Source organism: Cornus florida, unplaced genomic scaffold, assembly GCF_030987335.1.
Source record: "Cornus florida cultivar Cherokee Brave unplaced genomic scaffold, ASM3098733v1 CherokeeBrave_3.0.0_Hap2_Chr08, whole genome shotgun sequence".
NCBI lineage: Eukaryota > Viridiplantae > Streptophyta > Magnoliopsida > Cornales > Cornaceae > Cornus > Cornus florida.
Window position 1 is genome coordinate 2,124,683 of NW_026775578.1, and position 21,917 is coordinate 2,146,599.

Sequence of the window (21,917 nt, forward strand, 5' to 3'; positions counted from 1 at the left end):
TGATACCCCCGGATTTTCGGATGCAGGTTGGCCAGGCCCACGCCCGAATACCAGAGGATATCATAAACAAATGGTAATAATCGAACACAGAATACAAATAGGATAAATGAGAATAACCAAAATGCTGATCAGAAACTAAATGATAAATAAAACTTCATAATTAAATTTCAATTAATAAATTTCTCTGATACAAATAATCCTCAAAAAATACAACTCGGGAATCCATACTATGTGAACTCTTAGAAAAATCCCAACTAAACAAGTGACTACATCAGAACACTGAAACATAAAGAAAACTTCAATGTAAAAACAAATCCGGAAGAGTGAGGTAGACGATCCTTGCTCAGCACGAACAATCCCTACTCCTGACGAATACCTGAAAAATAATGGTGGGTCAGGCCCACAAACAAGTTCTATTCTAACTACAGTCCAAGCTGAGATCCGATACGCAAATATGTCCTAGATAACTCAGCAATAACTATATAGTCCATAACTATAAATATATATATCCATACTAATGGACATTCACTGTACTACAAAGGGGGTCTCAACCTAAATAGAAGCAACATGCAAAACGCTTCTGAGTGAGCATGAGTATCTAAACCTAACAGGGTATACCTCAACCTATCATAGCCAGCTACGCATCCACTGCATATACGCTCCCTAACCGTCAACTCTGAGACTCAAGCTCATATCGCGGTACCATAATTATATATATAAATTCCTTCCAATAACCAATATTGTGCCGGTCAACTATTCTTTGCCAAGACACGACATATAATTAGGATTTAAAATATACTTTATCCCAATACAGAAACATAAAACAAACATCTAGTATGTCGTTTAACTGTTTTAGTTGATAAGACATGAATCCATGTAGGATTTAACTGTTTTAGTTAATCCATTCCGTATGTATGAATAGGTAGGAATTAGCGTTTTGATCTAATTCATCCCTAATATGCCACCGTCCACCCATACCGGTGCATATAATCAACAAAATCCAATAAATGATGCAACAAGTAATATGAATATCAAATACATCCAGAAATAAGTATAATAGAAGTAAGATATATACAAGATCCTATTATGCAGCCACTATATGATTATAATTATAATCCTATAACCTCCGTTTAAATTGCTAGAGTAAAAGCAAATAATTTAAATCATCCATATCCAATAATTGATAAAAGGGTAATTTACACAGACCTCCCATATGGTTTGCCATAATTACAGGCGGCATCCTTTTTGTTTTGGAAATTACGCGGACCTCCCCTACTTTTGAAAATATCCTACACGAATCTCTCTTCTGTTAGAGTCAACGGCAGTCAACGACGAAAAATGATGACATCAGCTATTATTTTTCATGAAATGTCGAAAATACCCTTATAATGATCTATCCCTTTCACAATATGATTTGATTTGGTTTATAAAGATTATGAAGTGATTGTAGGGAGTCAAGAAAGAGATCAAAAGAAACAAAATCTATCCATAGCTCTGCATCCTAATCCGGAATCACAGACTCGTTACTCCGACGCCATCTTAAATGGGATAGAGGTCTTATTGATAATAAATTTGAGATTGGTCGATTAAATTAGGGTTGCTATTCATCCAATCTGTCAGTCCCGAACCATTTTGCATCTTACCTAAATAGTATTAATGGAGAAGTGAGTGTGAAATCAGGGATTTAAGGTTTGGGACTTTTTTTTTTAACTATTAAACAGCCATTTTTGTCTGTCTGTCCGAGTATGGGCTATCCTATTATCTCTCACACACATATGTATACACAAACAGTCGTTGCATACACACATATATACACAGTAAAAAGCAAACCGTGTTTTGGGTCTGAGAGATGAAGATGAGTGAAGTCGAGCAACGTCAAGAGTTAGAAGGTGATGTTGATTCTGATGAAGAGATGGTTAAGAAGGAATGGGCAGTATCAGAGAAGACACTCAAATCTAGGTAAGATAGTGCGAATCTCGACACCATTTCCTCCATGGTTTCTCTCTCTACTATCTCTCTCTCTCTCTCTATATATATATATATATATATATATATGAATTTTTTTAATTAATGTTAGATCTGGATTGTTATTAGCAGGGTAGATTGAAGAAGCCGAAGGTGATGAAGGATTATACTTTTGAATCTTTAATAGTCAAGAGGAGAAAGGTTTCGGGTTCCAAATTAAAGCAGGTGAGGGTTGATTTATTTGCCATTATTGTTAATTGTTCTTCTAAAACTTTATATCTCTATTTTTTTCTTCTTAATTATTGAATTTGTTGTTTCTTGCTAATGTCTTACTTCGATTGATGCTCATCGAGCTGCTGCTGATCTTGTATATCTATCTAAATATCATTTTGTATACTCACCAATTTTGTGTAATCTAAGGTGGACACAAGGATGGTGAAGAAAGTTAGAGAGAGAAAGAGGAGAGAGAAGGATTTGGCAGCAATTGGAGTTGAGCCCATCTGGGGATTTAAATTCTGTTCAAACCATCACCGGCTTTTTGAAAGGAATTGAAAGGGGTTTTTTTGGTGGCTTCTAGAGACGGATTTTTTTAGAGAGAGAGACACAGACTTTTAGAGAGAGAGTGGGTGTGTGCCGTGTTGTTCTAGAAGGAGATCAAAATTAAATCATAAATAATATTGCAAGAATTGTATGAATCTGTTGTGGGTGTTGTTTGAATTTGACCAATTTTTCCTCTTGAATAGTAAAATTGCAATTGAAAAACTTTGATTGATTATTCAATGTTCTTCAACAACCTCGTGTTTTGCCAATCATTAATAAAATTATTCTCTTTTGTTAATTGTAGTTATATATATATATATATATATATATATTTGTTGCGTATGGGTATAATATGTAAAGTTAGAAAGTGAGGAGAGAGAGAGCGTGAGGTGGAGGAAGAGATTGCCGAAACGATTTGCCGGTGGGTGGAGGTCGGCGGCGGCTGACTAATATATAACAATTCCATTGGTGACTAATTTTTAATCATAAAAACAAACCTCATCAAAGTGTGGCCCAATCTTGCCAACAAACCTCATCAAAGACCCATTTGAGAACAAACTGAACAATAATGGCAATTTTTGATGGATTCATCTCAGACATATGAGAAAGGATTTGGGTATGTTAGAGAGATAAAGTGTTAGAGAGAGAGAGAGTAAATCCTTGAATGAATTGAGAAGATGACATGCTGATATCATGCCTATATAATAACTTAGAGGAGTAGTTTAGTAATTTTAGATGCCAAGGAGAGGGTATTTCAGTAATTTTGACAGCTCCATTAGTGTATTTAACGGTCCGTCACACATAAGGGAGGTCCGTGTAGGATATTTTCAAAAGTAGAGAAGGTCTACATAATTTTCGGAACAGGAAGGGTGCTGCCTGTAATTATAGCAAACCATAGGGGAAGTTTGTGTAAATTACCCTTGATAAAATAAAATAAAGTAATTCATCAATTAACATCCAGAGAAGAGTATAATAAAAATCAGATACTTAACTGAGTATATTATACTGTAATTTACAATAGTAATTTACACCCCTCCGTTTAATTTGCTAACATAACGACAAGCAATTTAAATCCTATGTTCAAGTTTCTAGCATGAATTAATCATTCTTGGGTATTATCATGCTTAATCAAATTATTTAAAATCATCCATATAAGTTCAAAACTGCACTGCAGCCCCGGAAATCCCAAAAATCATAAAAAATACACATACTGTGTATTCACAATAGGGGAGCCGGCTCCAATTTAAGGTAGAGTCGGCTCTACTCCCAAAGGAGCCGCCTCTACACCATGTGGAGCCGGCTTCACTTCAATGGAGCCGCCTCCATTGAAGGGGGAGCCGCCTCCATTCCTCCCAACTTCCATCTTCTTCGTCTCTGGCTGTTGTCTGACCCTTCGATTGCCTTTATTAAGGTTCCTACCCCTCTGTTTTAGGTTCCATACAGTCCCAACAAATTTTAAGAAGTATTTATGCATCAATTACATGAATCAAAACAAGTTTACATTCAAAGAAAATCAAGAATTAAACCAAAAACATATATTAACTAACAACAGTTTTAATTCGATTCAATTCCATTCAAATCAAGCGTGATTAAAAGATCAATTTTAAATGTCTGTTTAAATCCTGGAGACTACCTAGGCATGCACATAACACAATTCTAAAGGAAAGAGTTAGAATAAAACTTACCTTTAGGTTTCGGTTTGAAACCTTTTAACGTCGTCTCTGAATTCTCCGACGACTGTCGATTACCGTCAAACCTCATACTGCATTGGTTCAATCCCACAAGTAATCCATTCATTCCTCCTTGGTCCAACCTTTAATCCACGGTCGAAATCCTAACTGGTTCTCTCAGTTTTTCTCTCAAGTTGCTCTATGTTTGTGAATAAGGTTTTGTTGGTTTCTAAAACCCTAAGCCGACATCTAATGTTATATTTATATAGGCTTAAGGAAAACCTAATTTTAATTCTGAGAGGAGACGGAAAATAAAATAAAATAAAACTACATTAAGTTGGCTAACCCGCGAGGATAAACGAAACCCTAAAATTATCTTATACATTATATAAAGAATAAAAATATAATTCAATTATTAATAATTACTAATAATTAAACTAATCCACATTTACATATATACCCATATATACATGTATAAACATTCATAGGTATTAACCGTACCCATTTACTTTATACCATCTAATCTCATCATTAATAAATTAAATACTTTAATTGAAACAATTAAATTAACCATTTAATTCAAGTCAGCTATCTTATAATTTCAATTAAAAAGACAATGTGAGTTAAACAAATAAATTAATTTAAACCATTAATGAAAATCCACATAAGCATATAATTTAATTAATACAAAGAAATCAATTTAAACAATTAAACAATTCACAATTAAACAAATAACATGAAGCCACATAAACACATAGCCACGTAAACAACTAAAAATGCACAAGAAAAAAAAATTTAAATTCCAATTATATCATTTTGAAAACTAGGGGTATTACAACCGTGTTGATTGCAGACTTACAAAGAATGGAACCGAAAGAAAAACTGAAGCAAATGTTGTCTCAGAAGAATTAGATGATGCATTGATATGCTCTTTGGAGAGCAAGGCAGAGTCATGGGTTTTAGATTCCGACGCATCGTTTAATGGCACCTTAAGCAAAGAGCTATTTAATAGCTATGAACAGAGTAACCTTGATAAGGTGTATCTTGGTGATGATCAGCCTTGTAGCGTCGTTGGCAAGGGTGAAGTGTAAATCAAGTTAAATGGGTCGGCTTGGAAGTTGAAGGATGTGAGACACGTCCCTGACTTGAGGAATAATCTGATTTTAGTGAGACAATTGTCAGATGAAGGTTTTGTTACAACCTTCAATGGAGACTCGTGGAAAGTTTCCAAATGCGTTATGACCATTACACGTGGTAAGAAATCTGGTACTCTTTACACAACTATCGGTGCTTGTGGGTCTATAGTAGTTGCAGAAAACAGAGAAAATCACAACCTTTGGCACCAAAGACTAAGTCACATGAGTGAAACGGGGCTCAAAATTATGCACTCAAAGGGGAAACTACCAGGCATATGGGTAATTGATATTGACTTCTGTGAGAGTTGCGTGATGGGCAAGCAAAAGAGGGTCAGTTTCAAGAAGAGTGACAGAGATCTAAGAAAAGAGAAACTTGAGCTAGTTCACACAGACGTTTGGGGGCCAACCACTATCTCATCCATTGGCGGAAAATCTTACTTCATGACTTTCATTGATGATCACACGAGGAAAGTATGGGTTTATTTTTTGAAGTACAAATCTGAGGTATTTAATGTTTTCAAGAAGTGGAAGGCCATGGTAGAAAATGAGACATATTTGAAGATCAAGAGGTTGAGGTCAGACAATGGTGGTGAGTATGAAGACACTAGGTTCAAAAAGTTATATTTTGATAATGGGATCAGAATAGAAAGGACTGTGCAAGGAACCCCACAGCAGAATAGGGTGGCAGAACGGATGAACCGAACATTGACAGAAAGAGCCAGAAGCATGTGCATACATTCGGGTCTACCCAAACAGTTTTGGGCAGAAGCAGTCAATACAACGTCTTACATAATTAATCATGGACCATCGGTGCCTTTGGAACATCGAATACTAGAAGAGGTATGGAGTGGCAAAGAGGTAAATCTTTCATGGTTGAAAGTTTTTTATTATATTGCATATGCGCATATCAGTGACCATGCTAGGGAAAAGCTCGACCCCAAGTCACAAAAAATGCATCTTCGTTGGGTATGGCGGAGATGAGTTTGGTTATCGACTCTGGGATAATCAGAACAAGAAAATCATCAGAAGTAAAGATGTGATTTTCAACGAGAAGATGATGTACAAGGATAAAGATGCAGCACAGTTAACTAGTTCTATACAGAATAAGCCTGAGTTTGTTGAGTAGGATGACGATCCAGAGAGCATTGACGCGGAGCAGACAGATGAGGGTTCTTGGCCAGAACTCACAGAACATAGTTCACTGTAGATTCTAACTCTTATGCCTGCACCTAAAAGGTCTACGCGACCTCATGTACCGAATCGAAAATATTTGGATTATATGTTGCTCACAGATGATGGTGAGCCTGAATGCTATGATGAAACATGTCAAGTTGAAGATGCTAGCAAGTGGGAGCTTGTAATGGAAGATGAGATGAAGTCCCTTATCTTTAACAAAACATGGGAACTATCCAAGTTGCCTATGGGGAAGAAAGCTCTTCATAACAAATGGGTGTACAGGGTGAAAGAGGAACATGATGGTTCCAAGAGATACAAGGTGTGAATGGGTGGTCAAAGGATTTCAGCAAAAGCAAGGCATTGACTACATAGACATTTTTTTCCCGGTTGTGAAACTGAGCACCATTAGTTCAGTTCTTAGTATTTTTACGGCAGAGGGGTTGCACCTCGAGCAATTAGATGTCAAAACTGCTTTCCTTCATGGTGACCTTGAGAAGGATATTTACATGCAACAACCGGAGGGTTTCTTAGTCAAAGGAAAAAGAAACTGGTGTGCAAGTTGAAGAAAAGCTTATATGATTTGAAGTAAGCCCCGAGGCAACAATACAAGAAGTTTGATGATTTTATGAAGCGACATGGCTACAATAAGTGCAACGCTGATCATTGCTGCTACTTCAAGAGGTTTAAGTCAAGTTTCATTATCCTTCTACTTTATGTTGATGGCATGTTAGTGGCAGGTTCTGATTTTGAAGAAATCATCAAATTGAAGAAGCAGTTGTCTAGTGAATTCGAGATGAAGGACCTTGGTGCAGCGAAGCAGATTCTTGGGATGAGGATTAGCAGAGACAAATAGAAAGGTACTTTGCAGTTGTCTCAGGCTGAGTATGTTGAACGGGTTCTGAAGAGGTTCAACGTGAATAATGCTAAGGCGGTGAGAACTCCCTTAGCTAATCATTTCTGATTATCTCAAGATCAGTATCCGAAGACAAAAGATGAGAAAAACTTCATGGCTAAAATTCCATATGCCTCAGCCATTGGAAGTTTGATGTATGTCATGGTGTGCACAAGACCAGACATTGCATATGCAGTGGGAGCAGTAAGCAGGTTCTTGAATGATCGAGGCAAGCTACACTGGGAAGTAGTGAGGTGGATATTGAGATATCTACGGGGTACCATAGACAGATGCTTATGTTTCAGAAGGGGTGAAGTGAAGCTATATGGTTATGTAGATTCAGACTTTGCTGGTGAGGTGGACCACAGAAGAAGTACTACCGGGTATGTGTTCATGGCCGGTACAACTGCAGTTAGTTGGGTTTCGCAAATACAGAGGATTGTAGCGTTATCTATTACAGCGGCAGAGTATGTGGCAATGACAGAAGCCAGCAAAGAAATGATTTGGTTACAAGGTTTGTTGATAGAGTTGGGATTCGAATAGGTGAATAATGTTTTGCACAGTGATAGTCAGAGTGCGATACATCTGGCAAAGAATTCAGCATTTCATTCAAGGACCAAGCATATAGGACTTCGATATCACTTTATCAGATCTTTATTAGAAGATGGGGTGTTGACACTTGAGAGAAAATACTTGGCACCAAGAATTCGACTGATATGTTGACCAAGACAGTGACCATGGAGAAACTGAAGTTGTGCACAACTTCAGTCGGTTTTCTAACTTGAAGATAGAGAGAAGCGCACCGACATGCATGGGACATGCATGAGAGGAAGATGGAATGGGTTTACAAGTGCTTCAACCTCCAAGTGGGAGATTGTTGTGGTTTTTTAGAGTCTGATTAGGTAATTATTTTTTAGGAAGATTTAATTATATGAAAATTTCAAGAGTACTGAATTTTAGGAAAAATTCAGTTTCCTAATCTGATTTAACTTTCTTATTGGTTTAAGGAAAATTCAGTTTCCTGATCTGATTTAACTTCCTTATTGGTTTTGGATTCTACTAAAGGCAAGTTCTTGTATGACAAGTTTGTGGACTCTACAAATATCAACTCTAATAAGATTTTAGAGTGTGTGAAAATTTAAAATAAATTTGTGCCAATACAAGAGAGAGCAATTGAGAGAGATTGAGAAAAAATTTTCCGTTGTAATTCTTCATCTTTTTCATGGTGAATTTGTTCAGTGTGCTCCATGGACGTAGCCCTAAGATTTGGATGAACCATGTATATCTTGTGTTCTTGTGTGTGATATTTTTTTATTCTTCGTGATTGTTTGTTTATTCCTTGAACAATGTTGTTTATTTTGCGTTTCCGCCACAACAACTGGTATAAAATCCGGTTGATTGTGCAGTGCAACCCTAACAGTAGAAAAGTCGACTAATTTGGCCGTGATGTCGGCTGTAGAGAAGTCAGAACAGTGACATCGGCTGTTCTGCGCTCTTCGTCGTGAGTCATTCACGGTTCATTTCACCACTGACCTTCCCTCTTGCTCGCCGACTGCCAGTTGTTTCTCTTAAAATGCCTCTCCTCTGATGATTTAGGCTTTTTCTTTGGAAGGTCATGAATCCTAATTTCTAGGGTTTCATCATACATACACACATACATAATAAGATCCTCATCGTCGTCTTCGTCGCCGTCCTAATTCATCGATCAAATAAACAGAGATGAGGGTTAGGGAATCAGATTCCCAAAAAAGAGAGAGAAAACGTTCGTTTGTTTCTCTCCGCCAATTTCTTCACCCAGTTGCGCTGATATGGTAAATTGAATATAAAAATAATTTTTTATTCCATCTGTCTAAAATTAATTGGTGTAGTTCACCAACTCAGCCAAATGAGATGGTGGACTCGGTTCATACAATAATTTCTCTATAAATAGAGAGAGAAAGAGAGTATGTGTGTGTGAGTATTGTTGTTGTATGTAAGGGTGGCAATTCTTATTCGCGAGTCATAATCGTGTCGTGTCGACTTAAGGGTATTCTACTAAATAGCTCAATTCGAATACGACCCGTTTAATAATCGTGTCAAAAACTCTCAACACTAACCCTACCTATTTATTAAACGTGTTGTAACTCGTTTAATGACCTATATATATATATATATATATATATTGTATTATTTAAATTATTAATAATACTAAAAAAAATAATAAATACTAGAAAAATATAAGTTTTAATCAACCAAATTAGTAAATAGTCTCTAGCTTACAAAAGATTAAACTATAAGACACAAGTTTATATAATAATTTTAAAACTTAAATAGAAATTTATTTATGACACATATGATTAAACGTGTATAACGGGTTACACAAGTTGAACCCCTCGACCCAAAGACGACATGATTAACAACGAAGCTGGAATCATACCATCGGAACTCTACTAGCGTTGGCTCTCACGCACGGTTTGAGCTCTACTGGGCTAGCTTTCTCATTTACAAAAGAGGTAGTTCTATATGCCACCCAGGTTTGGAACACGGATGCATGCCCTTTATTGGTGAGTTGTTCCGTCCAACAGTCAAAGTTTAAACGGTTTCATCGTGTCGACTCGTTTAACTAAAATGGTTAATCGTGTCGACCTGTTTATGATCTGAACTCGTTTAAGGTAAACCTAAATTCGCTTAATTCGTGTCGTGTTCTAGTCGTGTCGACGAATCGTGTCAAATTTTGCCACCCATAATTGTATGCAACTAAAACACCGATTAAAAAAAAAAAAAAGGAGCCTGTGTGGAGAAAGTTGGGCTGAAGAAGTTCATTGGACTGTTTTTGAATTATCTTCGGAATGCAACATCATTCATGATAATTCAACCAAAAAACTATTTTTTTATAATTATTTTCGGTATGCAACATCATTCATTGATTAAAAAAAAAAAAAAACAACATTCATTGATAATTCAACCAAAATATATAAAAAAACATCATTTATTGAGAGTATGAGACTAAGCTAACTACCAAACCCATTATGCTTGACAATACTAGTATTAAACCTCTTTTTTTTTTTAAACCTCTTCTTCTTGTCATTAATGCTAGCTATCTGTAATTCCAATAACCTTAATTTGAGTTCGCCCAGCCATAATTATGGCAGTATACATATATGTATTTGTCTTAATTTCTTGTAATTTGACAAGATCAAAAACTCCTTGAACCTTGATCATAAAAGCATTTTTATATAACTGCTAGATTGATAAAGCAAAGAGAAAGAGAGAGAGTTGTTAGTTTCGAATTTGGGTGTGATTCACTGAAGGGTTAAAGTTGGGTGAAAGAAGAGATGATGGAAGGTGGTGGTGGTGACCGGTGAGTGAAGTGTGTGTGTGTGTGAGAGAGAGAGAGAGATATGACGAGAGAGAGTAAGGAGGTTAAGGAGGATGAGAGCCAGTAAAATAATGTTACGGAGTATTTAATTTTTGGTCTTTTTTGTCATTTCACAAAATTATTTTCTTTTAAATAATAGACAAAAGTGCAAAAAAAAAAAAAAAACCTGAAGGATCAAGAAAATAAAAAATAACCCTTGGAATACTCGGGTTTCAAATCAAATCCGGCCTCGACTATACAAAAGGTTGCAAATAAGTCCCTTTCGATCACCGGATCACATTTATCGGCGTTTGAGGCGCGTGTATTTTCAAGTAATGCCTAAATTACTCCTTTTAATGACTATTATACATTTATACCCCATTTGCAGATAGTCTAAGGGGTTATTTTTCACTTTCGTAATAGTTTATGATGATTTTATGCATTTTTGCCTAATGATAATAATAATATATAATAGGATTTTTTTTTCACTTTTACAATTTATTTATTTTTACTATTACCACCATCACTACTAATATTACTACTATTATGATTAGATCTTATTTATTATTATTGTTTGAACTATTTTTTGATAATTTATGAGCTTCCTATCCATCAAGCAATTTCTTTTTGTTATTATTTTAAATAATAATAATAAATTTAATTTTTGATATTATTTTAAATTATTATTATTATTTAATTTTTTTTTATAATTTATGAGTTTACAAAAATTGTTTATAGGTATATGGATCCATCAATAAATTTATTTTTGTTATTATTTAAAAAATTGTTATTAATAATACTACCAATACTAGTACTATTATTTTTATTATTAGTTATTATTAATCTTATTGTTATTGTTATATTTTTATTATTAATTCGCAGGGATTCTAAAAGTGATTCACATATCTTGCAACTAAGTAATTTATTTTTGTTATTTTAATAATTATCACTTCTACTACTATTATTTATTTTTAGTGTTAGTATTTGAAATATTTTTTGATAATGTTGCAAAAACTGTTTGTTGGCATATGGATATATGGAGCAACTAATCAAACAATTTATTTTAAAATTATTATTATTATTATTATTATTATTATTGCTACTACTACTAATATCATCATCATTATTATTATTATTATTATTATTATTATTATTATTATTATTATTGGTATTGTTTATTATTATTAGGCAAAACTGCAAAAAAATCTCTGAACTATTAATTAGTTACAATATGACGCTTGAAGGGTATTCTGTGTATTTTATAACTTTTATAAAAATTAATAAGTGGGGGTATTTTGATAGTATTGACCTTCTGGGAGCCGAAAATTGTGGTATAGTGATACGGGGGAGCTTATTTGCAATATTTTGTATAGTTAAGGATTTAATTTGCAATCCGAGATAGTCTAGGAGGTTATTTTCCACTTTCTTGATAATTTAGGGGGTTTGTACTTTTGCCTAAATAATATGTATATTATCTTAGTAAGGGTAGTTTGGACATATTTATAACATTAGGTGAAACTTATTTGTACTAAATCAATAAAAGAAAGGATAATAATGACTTTTATTTATGTTTGAATAAATTATGAGAGAATAGAAATGAAATGATAGTATTATTGTTTGGAAAGATAGATGAGAGAAAAGAAAAAAAAAAAAAAAAAAAAAAGGAAAAACTACACTTACATAGAGTTAGGAACCTTAAAAAACAAAATAGTCTATTTTAAAGGTTCATTTTTCACTTTTGTTGAATTAAGTAAAATAATTACATATACATTAATAACTATGTTTTAGGTCCAAAATGTCCTCCAAACACTTATTCCAAAATACTAAAAATTATTCCCTTAAAATCAAGTACTTTATTTAAATAATTTGTTTCCTTTAATTTTGAACCATATTGCTGCAAGTTTCATATATATACACACACATAACTTATACAAATTATAAAAAAAGATTCAATACAGTAAAAAATGGGGCAATCAAAAGTTAGTCTACAAAAAGAAAAATATAATTAAACTCAAGAATATATAAATTATCTTTCTTGTGGTGCATGCCTTAAGATGATCATCAAATTTTTGGCTCAATTAATTACACTTGTTTTATAAATAAACAAAAAATGATTGTTGGTGTATCATTTACTGAAGCAACCATTTAGTTTTTTTCATGATCTCCCTCTCTCGCCATTTAGTTTATTCATGATCTCCCTCTCTCGTACGTGTGTATTGTATGTATGTATGTATATATATATATATATATATATATATATATATATATATATAGGATGACTTTCCAGAAAAAAAAATTATATACATAATGAATTTCCACTAAATTATTTGTATATTTCTATATTGATATTTACAGGTTTGAAGCGACATGGATTCGTTAAAGTTTTTTACACAAAATTTATATAATATATATATATATATATATATATATATATATATATATATATATGTTGTTTTTTATTTTATTTATTTTGGTAATATATACACCATATGCAGAAATGCCAAGTTGAAAGTGAACTCAGAAATCTTATTTTTCTAAATTTTATGAATGAAATAATTATTTAATTTAGGAAGGATATTTTGATATTTTGAAATAAGAGTTTGGTGGGTAGTTTGGACCAAAATAATAATTTTTAATGTATATGTAATTATTTTATCTAACTTGATCAAATTGAAAATTTAACTTTAAAAATAGACTGATTTGTTATTTAAGACTCCTAAATCTACTTAAGTATAGTTTTTCCAAAAAAAAGAAGATAAAAATAAAATTACTATCATAAGTTTTTTTATAAAATGTTATAAGATGAGAGTGAGCGTCAAATGTCATAAGGGAGAGTCAAATGTCAAATCTCTCATGTGTTATCTTCTAAATCTTTTCATTTTTTTTTGAGGACATCACATGAGGGATTTGGATGGTTATTTATCACTCCAAATTTATCTCAATCATTTTTTTACTCTCTACTAAAAGTTATCCATATATGATTTTTATTGTAATTTAATTTATTTTATGTGCACGCCAAAAGTGTGATATGTGCTGTAAGAAAAAATGTTTTTTTTGGATAAAAATCCACTCCTGTTACTCTCTCACTTGATTATATCCGGTGAGCATGTAACCTTGATGATTATCTTTCTAACATAGTTTTATCATTCCAAGGCAGTAAATTAAATAAAAAATTTACTAATCTACACTTTATTTTATTATATATACGAACACTACTTTATACGGTTATATTTTATACGATATATTATACTACTAAAAAATATATATATCATTAAACTTTATCTTTTTATTTAAATTAAAATACTTTCTTACTTCTTCTCTTCTGTATCAAGAAATCGTTCAGATTTGGTTAACCTTCTTCTTCGCTGCGTATATTGTTTATTCTTCTTCCCCCAAATCTTTCGTGGTTTTCTTTTGTTTTTCCTGGGTTCTTCTTTTTTGTTGTTCTTCCCTCTAACTGGTTTCATGAAAATTAAATTCATTAAATATTACAATGTATATATGGTTGATTGATAAATCCAACCCTTGCTTGAAAACGATTAACCCGGATAATTCAGATGTGTTTAGACTTTAGAGTGGTGGACCTTATTGATAGAGACCAATTACGATGGAATGTGGATCTCGTGAAACGGAATTTCTCGGAGGAAGACTGGAGGAGGATATTGCAGATCCCTATTGGTCTATACCAAGGGGAAGATAAACAAGTATGGCTTTGTAGTAAGAATGGTAAATTTACAGTGAAGTCGACCTATCAGGTGGCGTTGAAACTTCAGAAAGTTCACCAAAATCATGGGGTGTCAGAGGAGGAGGAATGTAGTAGAGTTGCATTGAAGAATCAGTTATGGTCTGGGGTTTGGAATTTGAAAGTGCATCAAAAAATTAAAATTTTTATTTGGAGATGTTTACATGACAAAGTGGCTGTTTTAGAAACTTTGCACAACAGGAAAATGGTGGAAAATTTTGTTTGTAAAGTGTGTGGGTCAGATCAAGAGTCGCTTGCTCACATGCTGTGTAAATGCCCAAGATCTTCTCTAGTATGGAAGCTATCAGTGTTGAGGCTTGATGCAGAGAGGTTGAACACGGGAAATGGGATGTGTGGTGGTCCAACATGTTTGATTCATGGAGCACGGCTGCTGATGGAGATAGAGCTCCAGCAATGGTTGCGTGTGTCTGTTGGCAGTTATGGAAAGCAAGAAACGATTGGGTATTCAATGGAAAATGGTTGACTGAATTTGATATCATCTCTGTAGCTGTAAAACAATGTATGGATTATTTGGAATCCATGGATAGCAAGTTTGTAGAGGGGGTTGGATTAGTTGATGAGGCATCCTCTAGTCAGAAGGAGGGATGGACACTGCCTCCAGAAAGATGGGTGAAGGTTAATACAGATGCTGCATTCTGTAAATTGTCTCTTCAAGCTGGGGGCGGTATGGTGGTTAGAGTTGACTGTGGTTCATTGATGAGGGCTGCTTCATTCATCTTTGACCATGTTTCAGATCCAACTCTTGCAGAGGCTTTGGCTTTGAGAAAGGCAGTATGGATATATGGCAAGGCAATAGAACCTAAGTCGAGTACAATTTGAATGTGATGCTGAAGTGGTGTGTAAAGCGTTGAAGACTCAGTTCTCGGCTCCTTCTAATACCTGAACAGTGACTGAAGACATCCATCATTGGGCAGAGAATTCACAGTACTCTTTTCAATTTGTTCACAGAGAATGTAACAAGGTAGCTTCATGAATTGGCTGCTCTTGCTCAAAGAGAGAGAATTGAGAGAGTGTATGATTACCTGATAAGGTGATGAACTTGGTCCAAAAAGATTATTTGGCCTCTTTTGTATTTGATGGTTGATCTTTAATAAAAAAAAATTCTTGCCGTGAAAAAAAAAAAAACAAACTCTATGCATAAATTGTGGGATTCATAAAGTGCAAATTAAATTAATTAAATATTGCAATATATATATATATATATATATATATGTTTTATACTAAAACTGTATGTCTTAATTGATAGCTGGGTAATAGAGAGGATTTTTTTCCATGTTTTCTGCACTTGACCCATGTTATATAGTAAATCAAGTTTTCAGGAGACTGACGTTACCTTTAATATTTAACCTTCACTCCCATCAATAATACTAATATTCAAAAAGAGTTAAGCTGAATTTAAATATCCTGAGTGAATCTAATTTATTACATGATCAAGTTTGAGTAAATAATAAATATATAACTCTCTCAGCACTTTAATTTTTGAATTTGTACATTTATTAAAAAATAAAGTGAAAGCCATATGAAAATTTAATTTTTAAATAAAGTGAAAGCCTTAGTATAATTTGATTTTCTCTTTTCCTAATATTACCATGGATTATATCATTCTTTCTAACAGGCTCATTTAAAGGTATTTTAGAAATTTCAGAATTCAAATTAAATTAAAATTTAGTTAATTACTATTTTTTTATTGCGTAAATACACACATACAGCGGGCTGCTAAACTCAAAATTTGAGTGAGGTTTAAAAATTGGGCTCTTCAATGAGCTTTCATTTGGGCTGCTAAATTTTGAGAATGTCAAATTTGCTCTCAGATATAGGAGCTGCCCATTTTTTTGGCGAGTTTTCTATCGCTTTGTACGACGCCATTTGGAACGGCTTTCTATCTCTGTCGCTTTTCAATCCATTGCTCTGTGATTGTGTTGCCATGTTGTTTCTCTCTCCCAACGATCTCTCTCTCCCTCTCATCTGCAACGACAACGATTATCGGCGGTGACCGGATAAATTCTCATATATGTATATATATATATAGATATATCTATCTTCTCAGATCTGTAAATTTTGTTGAAAAAATTCAAAATTTTTATGATCCCGTCTCTCTGTTTCTTTCAAAATTTTCATTACCTAACTTGTTCTTCAATCTGGGGTTTGCTCACACTTGTTAGTCATTATGTGTTTCGAATTTAGATGTTCTTTATTTTGATGAATCTTTGAGACTACGGTGATCACCTCAAAATTATTTTAAAAAACCCATACATACAAGTTAGCAGTTGCAGAGAAAGAGGGGGGAAGCTTGAAAGTTGAGAGATAGCGGCTGAAACTTGCGAACGGCGAATCCGAACTGAACACCAGGCGATTGAAACTGAAAGATATGGGTTTTGATTTTTTGAACAATCTGAAATGATATGCTAATATGGGTTTTGAACTTTTGATTCTTGCAGACATATAGATAAACTGAAATATATGGGTTTTGAACTTCTAATGCTTGTCGATTTTGTAGTTTGCAGTTGCAGAGGAAGGGTAAGTTCAAAGTTGAGAATGAGAATAAAGATGGAGGCAATTGGGGAGGCTGAAATGATTTGCCCTAAAAATATTATGTGGAACGGAATGCAATGAATGGTTAAGATGGGAAGGTAATTTTGAAATTAACCGTCAGAGTCGTCAGAGTAAGATCGGAGAAGCTAGAAGTAGGTTGGGCTTGGCTCAATGGAGGTTGAGAATTGCTAAAATATAGCATTTTGAATGAAATACAGTAGAATTATTAAAATATAATATTTTGGATGAAATGTATCAGTTTTAAAAATATAGATTTTACAACCGAAATGACATTTTGCATCGGAGATGCCCGGGAAAAAGAAAAAAGTCACAGTAAGTTGGGTCGGATCCAAAAGCCGCCGCATAATTAGAGTGGGTCTAAAAGTTAATTGGGGGTATCTTATTAAAAACCGTGTATGGAGTCTGGATAGTAGTAGAGAAGGCAATCTGAGAGTCCGTAACCATACCAGGAGTTTGTCAAGAAATGGATGATCACCAAACGATTCTGAGGGACGTGTTTGGCGGATCATCAGAGAGCGAAGAAGACGAAGAGCAAATTCACCAAGTTCAGTCCCAAGATTTGAACAATGGAAGTCGATCTCCGTCATGGGAACGAATCAGCCAAATCAGTGGCTTATGGCTATGCACAGACTTTCTATCTCCAGAGAAACAATCTTCGCTCATCTCAGCAATAGAAAAAAGTAACCCATCCCTCTCTTTCTCTGCATATTTCCTTTTTGTTTAATTGCATAATTAAGACACACTAAAATATGTATATTGCTGTTCTAATTCACTATTTTCTTGGCTTGTGAACTTATTTTCTCATTGTTTGATAATTGACCCCGTTTACCCATTTACTGATGAAGAGTCAGTATTGAAGTATCTATGTAGATCTTGTAAGAAATCATGTGGGATGAGCAATATTAGACTTCTAACTCATAGCGCTAATATAAGCCCTTCTCAGTCACAACGTTGATTTCTCTTCTACTAGTATTTATTTTTTCCTTTTGTTTTGTAATACCAATGTTGATTTCTCATTTTATAGTTTTTTTTTCCCTTTTGTTTGTTTGGTAATCACTAAATAAGCATAAACAGTTGCGTACTTGATTTTCTTAGGTAATTTGCTGACATTAATTATGAATGGAGTACAGGATCATTTGTTCTTAACAAAGTAGGTGGTGCATGGTTAAGTTTCGGTTGAAACATGCTTTCTTTTTTTCTTATTTATAAAAAAAATTCAGTGGTAGGGATAAGGCAGGAAGGCAACCATTGAGGAAGTGTTGGTTTTCTTGTTTATTTATTTATTTTTCTTTGTTTGGTGTTTGGGACTAAACATTGACACTTGCTCAGTAGTTGCTCTACTTTTATAATCGTTTTACGCACCCAATTCTAGTTGCCACATTTTTTACTAACCATATAACCATTAGGACTTCATTAATGTATGTGTCATCTCGCACCCAACTCAAATTACTGCCTCTTAGAGTAGCCATATGACATTGGGGTTTCTCAATGTATGTGTCATCTGGCTTAGTTATGAGGCATATATAAAGTAATACTTATTAGTATTTTTCAGGCTTGCATTGAGGGGACTGTGGTGATTAGTTTATTGCCCCCAAACAGCCTTGGACATATTTTTTTTCTTCCCAGTTTGTATTATTTTGAAATGCTCCTTATGTGCATCTATGTATTGGTTCATTTACCTTCTTAGTTGCATTTACTTGAACTTTTTCTTTTGAAAATAAAAATGGAAATGATGTTTGCAAAAATGAAGTGACACAATGGTCCTTCAAAAGCACTCTCCCTCTCCACAATCACCACAAAAAAGTTATTATCACACCCTACTTTTCAAGGGTAATTTTGCCATTTCTTTATTAAAAATTGGACTCCCAAGTGTACAAAAGTGTATTGCCAATATCATGCGCCCCTCTCAAAAAGGGTAAAAAAATAAGAAAGAAGAAAAGAAAACGTTACCTTCCTTGATGCAAAGTGATTATATTTTTGAGCGCTCATATATTTTTCTTGAATTTTTTACTTGTGGCTGCAGATGGATGGTTTACTGAAGCTTCTCAGAATCAGGTTTGACATAGTCTAAACCTGACATGTTTGGTAGAACTTTCTACATTTTGCATGGGGCTACTCATAATACATTTTTATTATAATTACGTTTCGCATGGTGCTACTCATAATACATTTTTATACCTTGCACACAGGTCTTTCCGTTCTCTAATTTGTCTTCAATGTACTTCTTTGTTGAGGTTTTTGAACTTGTATATTCCTTCTGCTGCAGGCTATGAGGTTTGGAGATCTCCCGTCATGGGCAATTGAACTATCTAATTCAATTCGTGAGGTGGTTTATTTTAGTGATTATGCTTCTGAATTTGTGGAAGGAGCAACTTGTAATGATGATAAATACGCTTGCCTTCTGCCCTCAGATCTGTTGTGGAGAGAGCCTCTCTTTAATCAACTAATTGTAAATGTATACCAACCAGGTGAGGTGCGATTATATTTTTGGATTTCAAATTTATTTGGTTTTTGACATATTTAAGTGAAACTGCTTTCTCCCGTCTTTTGTGTAATCTACTACATAGTCATATTGACTTGGTTGTTTTCTGAGTTGCATTTATAGTAGCAATACAACAATTAACAATGATTACTGTTTTGAGTGCTAAATGCTAATTGTCTGGTGTTTGTGAAGACATGTAAGAAAATAGGTTATACTTTGTTTGTGAACACATGCCAGAAAATAGGTTATCTTCTTTAATATTTGAATATGTAAATATTAATCATTCTATTTCAAGTTTCAAATGATTAGGTTGCACATAGACTCAGGCATGCTTAGCTGAATATTCAAGATTTTAGAGTTCCGTATTTGGTGAGGATGGAAGATGATAGAGGTGCTTCAACCCATGAGCAACTTTTACTGTTAGTACCAGGTGATATTGTTTGTTCTTTGAATGAAGAAGCAACAATAAATAAACACCAAATTGTGTAGACTGAAGAACAACAAAAACCAAAAGATGGAAAGCTGACAATTATGAAAAATATCAAAGACGTGCTGCCAATGGGCGCCTTTAAAGAGATACTGGAATCGTTCTAGATAAACAAGAAACTTGAAGACTATACTGCACTGATGAAACCACGTAGATTGTAAGACAAATTATGGAAATCAAATGCATATATAGGTGAGAACTTAGATTTTGTTTGCCAAAATGTAGAGATAAAAATATAATAATTAGAACTATAAGTTAGAAACACAGACGCACAAAATATGTGTAGAATTGTTAAAAAATGGTTCAAAAAAGTGATAATCACATATATCTTTTAGTTTAAATCACTATATTTCTCTTAGTTTATATCACTATATTTCTTGTAGTTAAATCACAATGAGTCTGCTATACCACCTGTATGAAGATATATGAGAGTACCCTTTCCCCACTCTTGTCATGAGTGTCATGGGTGCTAAATGTCTGGCTTCTTGTTGATGTGCAGGGAATCTGTGCACATGTTGATCTTTTGCGTTTTGATGATGGAATTGCAATTATCTCCCTAGAATCGTCCTGTGTGATGCATTTCACTCGAGTTGAAAGTGAAGTTGGCAACAATGGGGAGGAATCAGAAAAAGATAAAGCAACAACGAAAATTCCCGTATATTTGACCCCGGGTTCTCTTGTCTTAATGTGGGGAGAAGCTCGGTACCTCTGGAAGCATGAAATAAATCGCAAGCAAGAATTTCAGAAATGGGAAGGACAGGATATTGATCAGAAAAGGAGAACTTCTATAACGCTGAGGAAGCTTTGCTTGACTGAATAGTGTTATTACATTGCAAATTCGTGTTGGCAGTGTTTCTGTCTACCTGTCATGTGTGTGTTGCAGTATGTGCCAATTTGGATGGAGAGTGCAATGATGGCATGCAACAGAGCAGTGACCAAACTCCCCCCAAATTGGAGGCAGAGATTGCGTGATCCCCATATTTGATTTTAATTTGGCTGCGGAAATTGAATTAAATGAACTGTGTTTTAATATATGATGTGGGAGATCATCATATTGGCTAGCTGTGCGTCCTGATACATACAAAAATTTTCATAGTTAAGAGCCAGGACGGGTGTAACACTAAACTTTACATAGTGGTATCGTTGTTATTGATTACAGAAGAACATCCGACGTTCTCAACTGATTAGATGCAATAATAGGATTCAAAATTGAAAATATAGCGGGATAAAAGTTAATATTATAATGAGTGATATTACTTCTTTTCCAAAAAAAGAAAAAAAAAAAAAAAAAATTAGTTAAATCCATTAGAGCTCTTAAAGTTCAAACTTTTTTATTATTTAAAAACTATCTTCTTCATGAAATCCAACCTTCAATCTGGTCTCCTAATATCAGAATAGGAAAATATTCTTATAAATTAGTAGGAATGTCAATATCTCATCTTCACTTTTGTTCTCTTATAAGTTATGCTCTACTTTAACTTTCTAATAAATGAAATACTAAAGAGTAAAAAAAATTCCTTAAAAAAATATAAATAGTGCACATTGTATCCATGTATTATGATTTGTGCAAATAACACCATCCAAAAATAATAATTCCAATTTACACCATCATGGCCAAACTCCTCCAATATAACAATGCTTATAACCCCCTTTATTCCTAATATGAATAATGTGCATATAATCATTAATATAGTGAAACATTATATTTGTAATTTATTCACATGTTTTTATTTACAAGTTTTTAATATTGTACGTATAAGTGTTTTTTTGCAGCATCAATAGTCTATAAACACAATTTCCTGTCAAAGTAGAAGGCAAAAGTTACGACTTAGGATTTTACTTATAAAGTCCTTTTGTTGTTCCCTTGAAAAAGAATGTGAAAAATGAGATTAAAAAAAAGGGTAAAGTGCATTAAA

General features: G+C 33.8%; 1 protein-coding gene and 1 non-coding gene across 2 annotated transcripts; both read left to right on the top strand.

Moving 5' to 3' along the window:
• Nucleotides 1-17,388: 17,388 nt before the first annotated feature.
• LOC132268848 (uncharacterized) lies at nucleotides 17,389-21,169 on the top strand. The gene is made up of 4 exons (XM_059769709.1): nucleotides 17,389-17,712; nucleotides 19,056-19,087; nucleotides 19,299-19,505; nucleotides 20,501-21,169. The coding sequence occupies exons 1-4, from the start codon at nucleotides 17,496-17,498 to the stop codon at nucleotides 20,819-20,821; spliced, it is 777 nt and encodes a 258-aa protein (XP_059625692.1). The 5' UTR covers nucleotides 17,389-17,495; the 3' UTR covers nucleotides 20,822-21,169.
• LOC132272287 (small nucleolar RNA U19) lies at nucleotides 18,532-18,643 on the top strand. Its single transcript, XR_009470028.1, has one exon. It is a non-coding gene; the product is annotated as a small nucleolar RNA U19 (small nucleolar RNA).
• Nucleotides 21,170-21,917: the final 748 nt, after the last annotated feature.

Excerpts from the sequence above, each read along its gene's own strand:
- LOC132268848 (XM_059769709.1), top strand. The coding sequence starts at position 17,496 with ATGGATGATCACCAAACGATTCTGAGGGACGTGTTTGGCGGATCATCA. Across the intron at positions 17,713-19,055 it reads CATCTCAGCAATAGAAAAAA|ATGGATGGTTTACTGAAGCT; the intron begins GTAACCCATCCC and ends TTGTGGCTGCAG. Across the intron at positions 19,506-20,500 it reads ATGTATACCAACCAGGTGAG|GGAATCTGTGCACATGTTGA; the intron begins GTGCGATTATAT and ends GTTGATGTGCAG.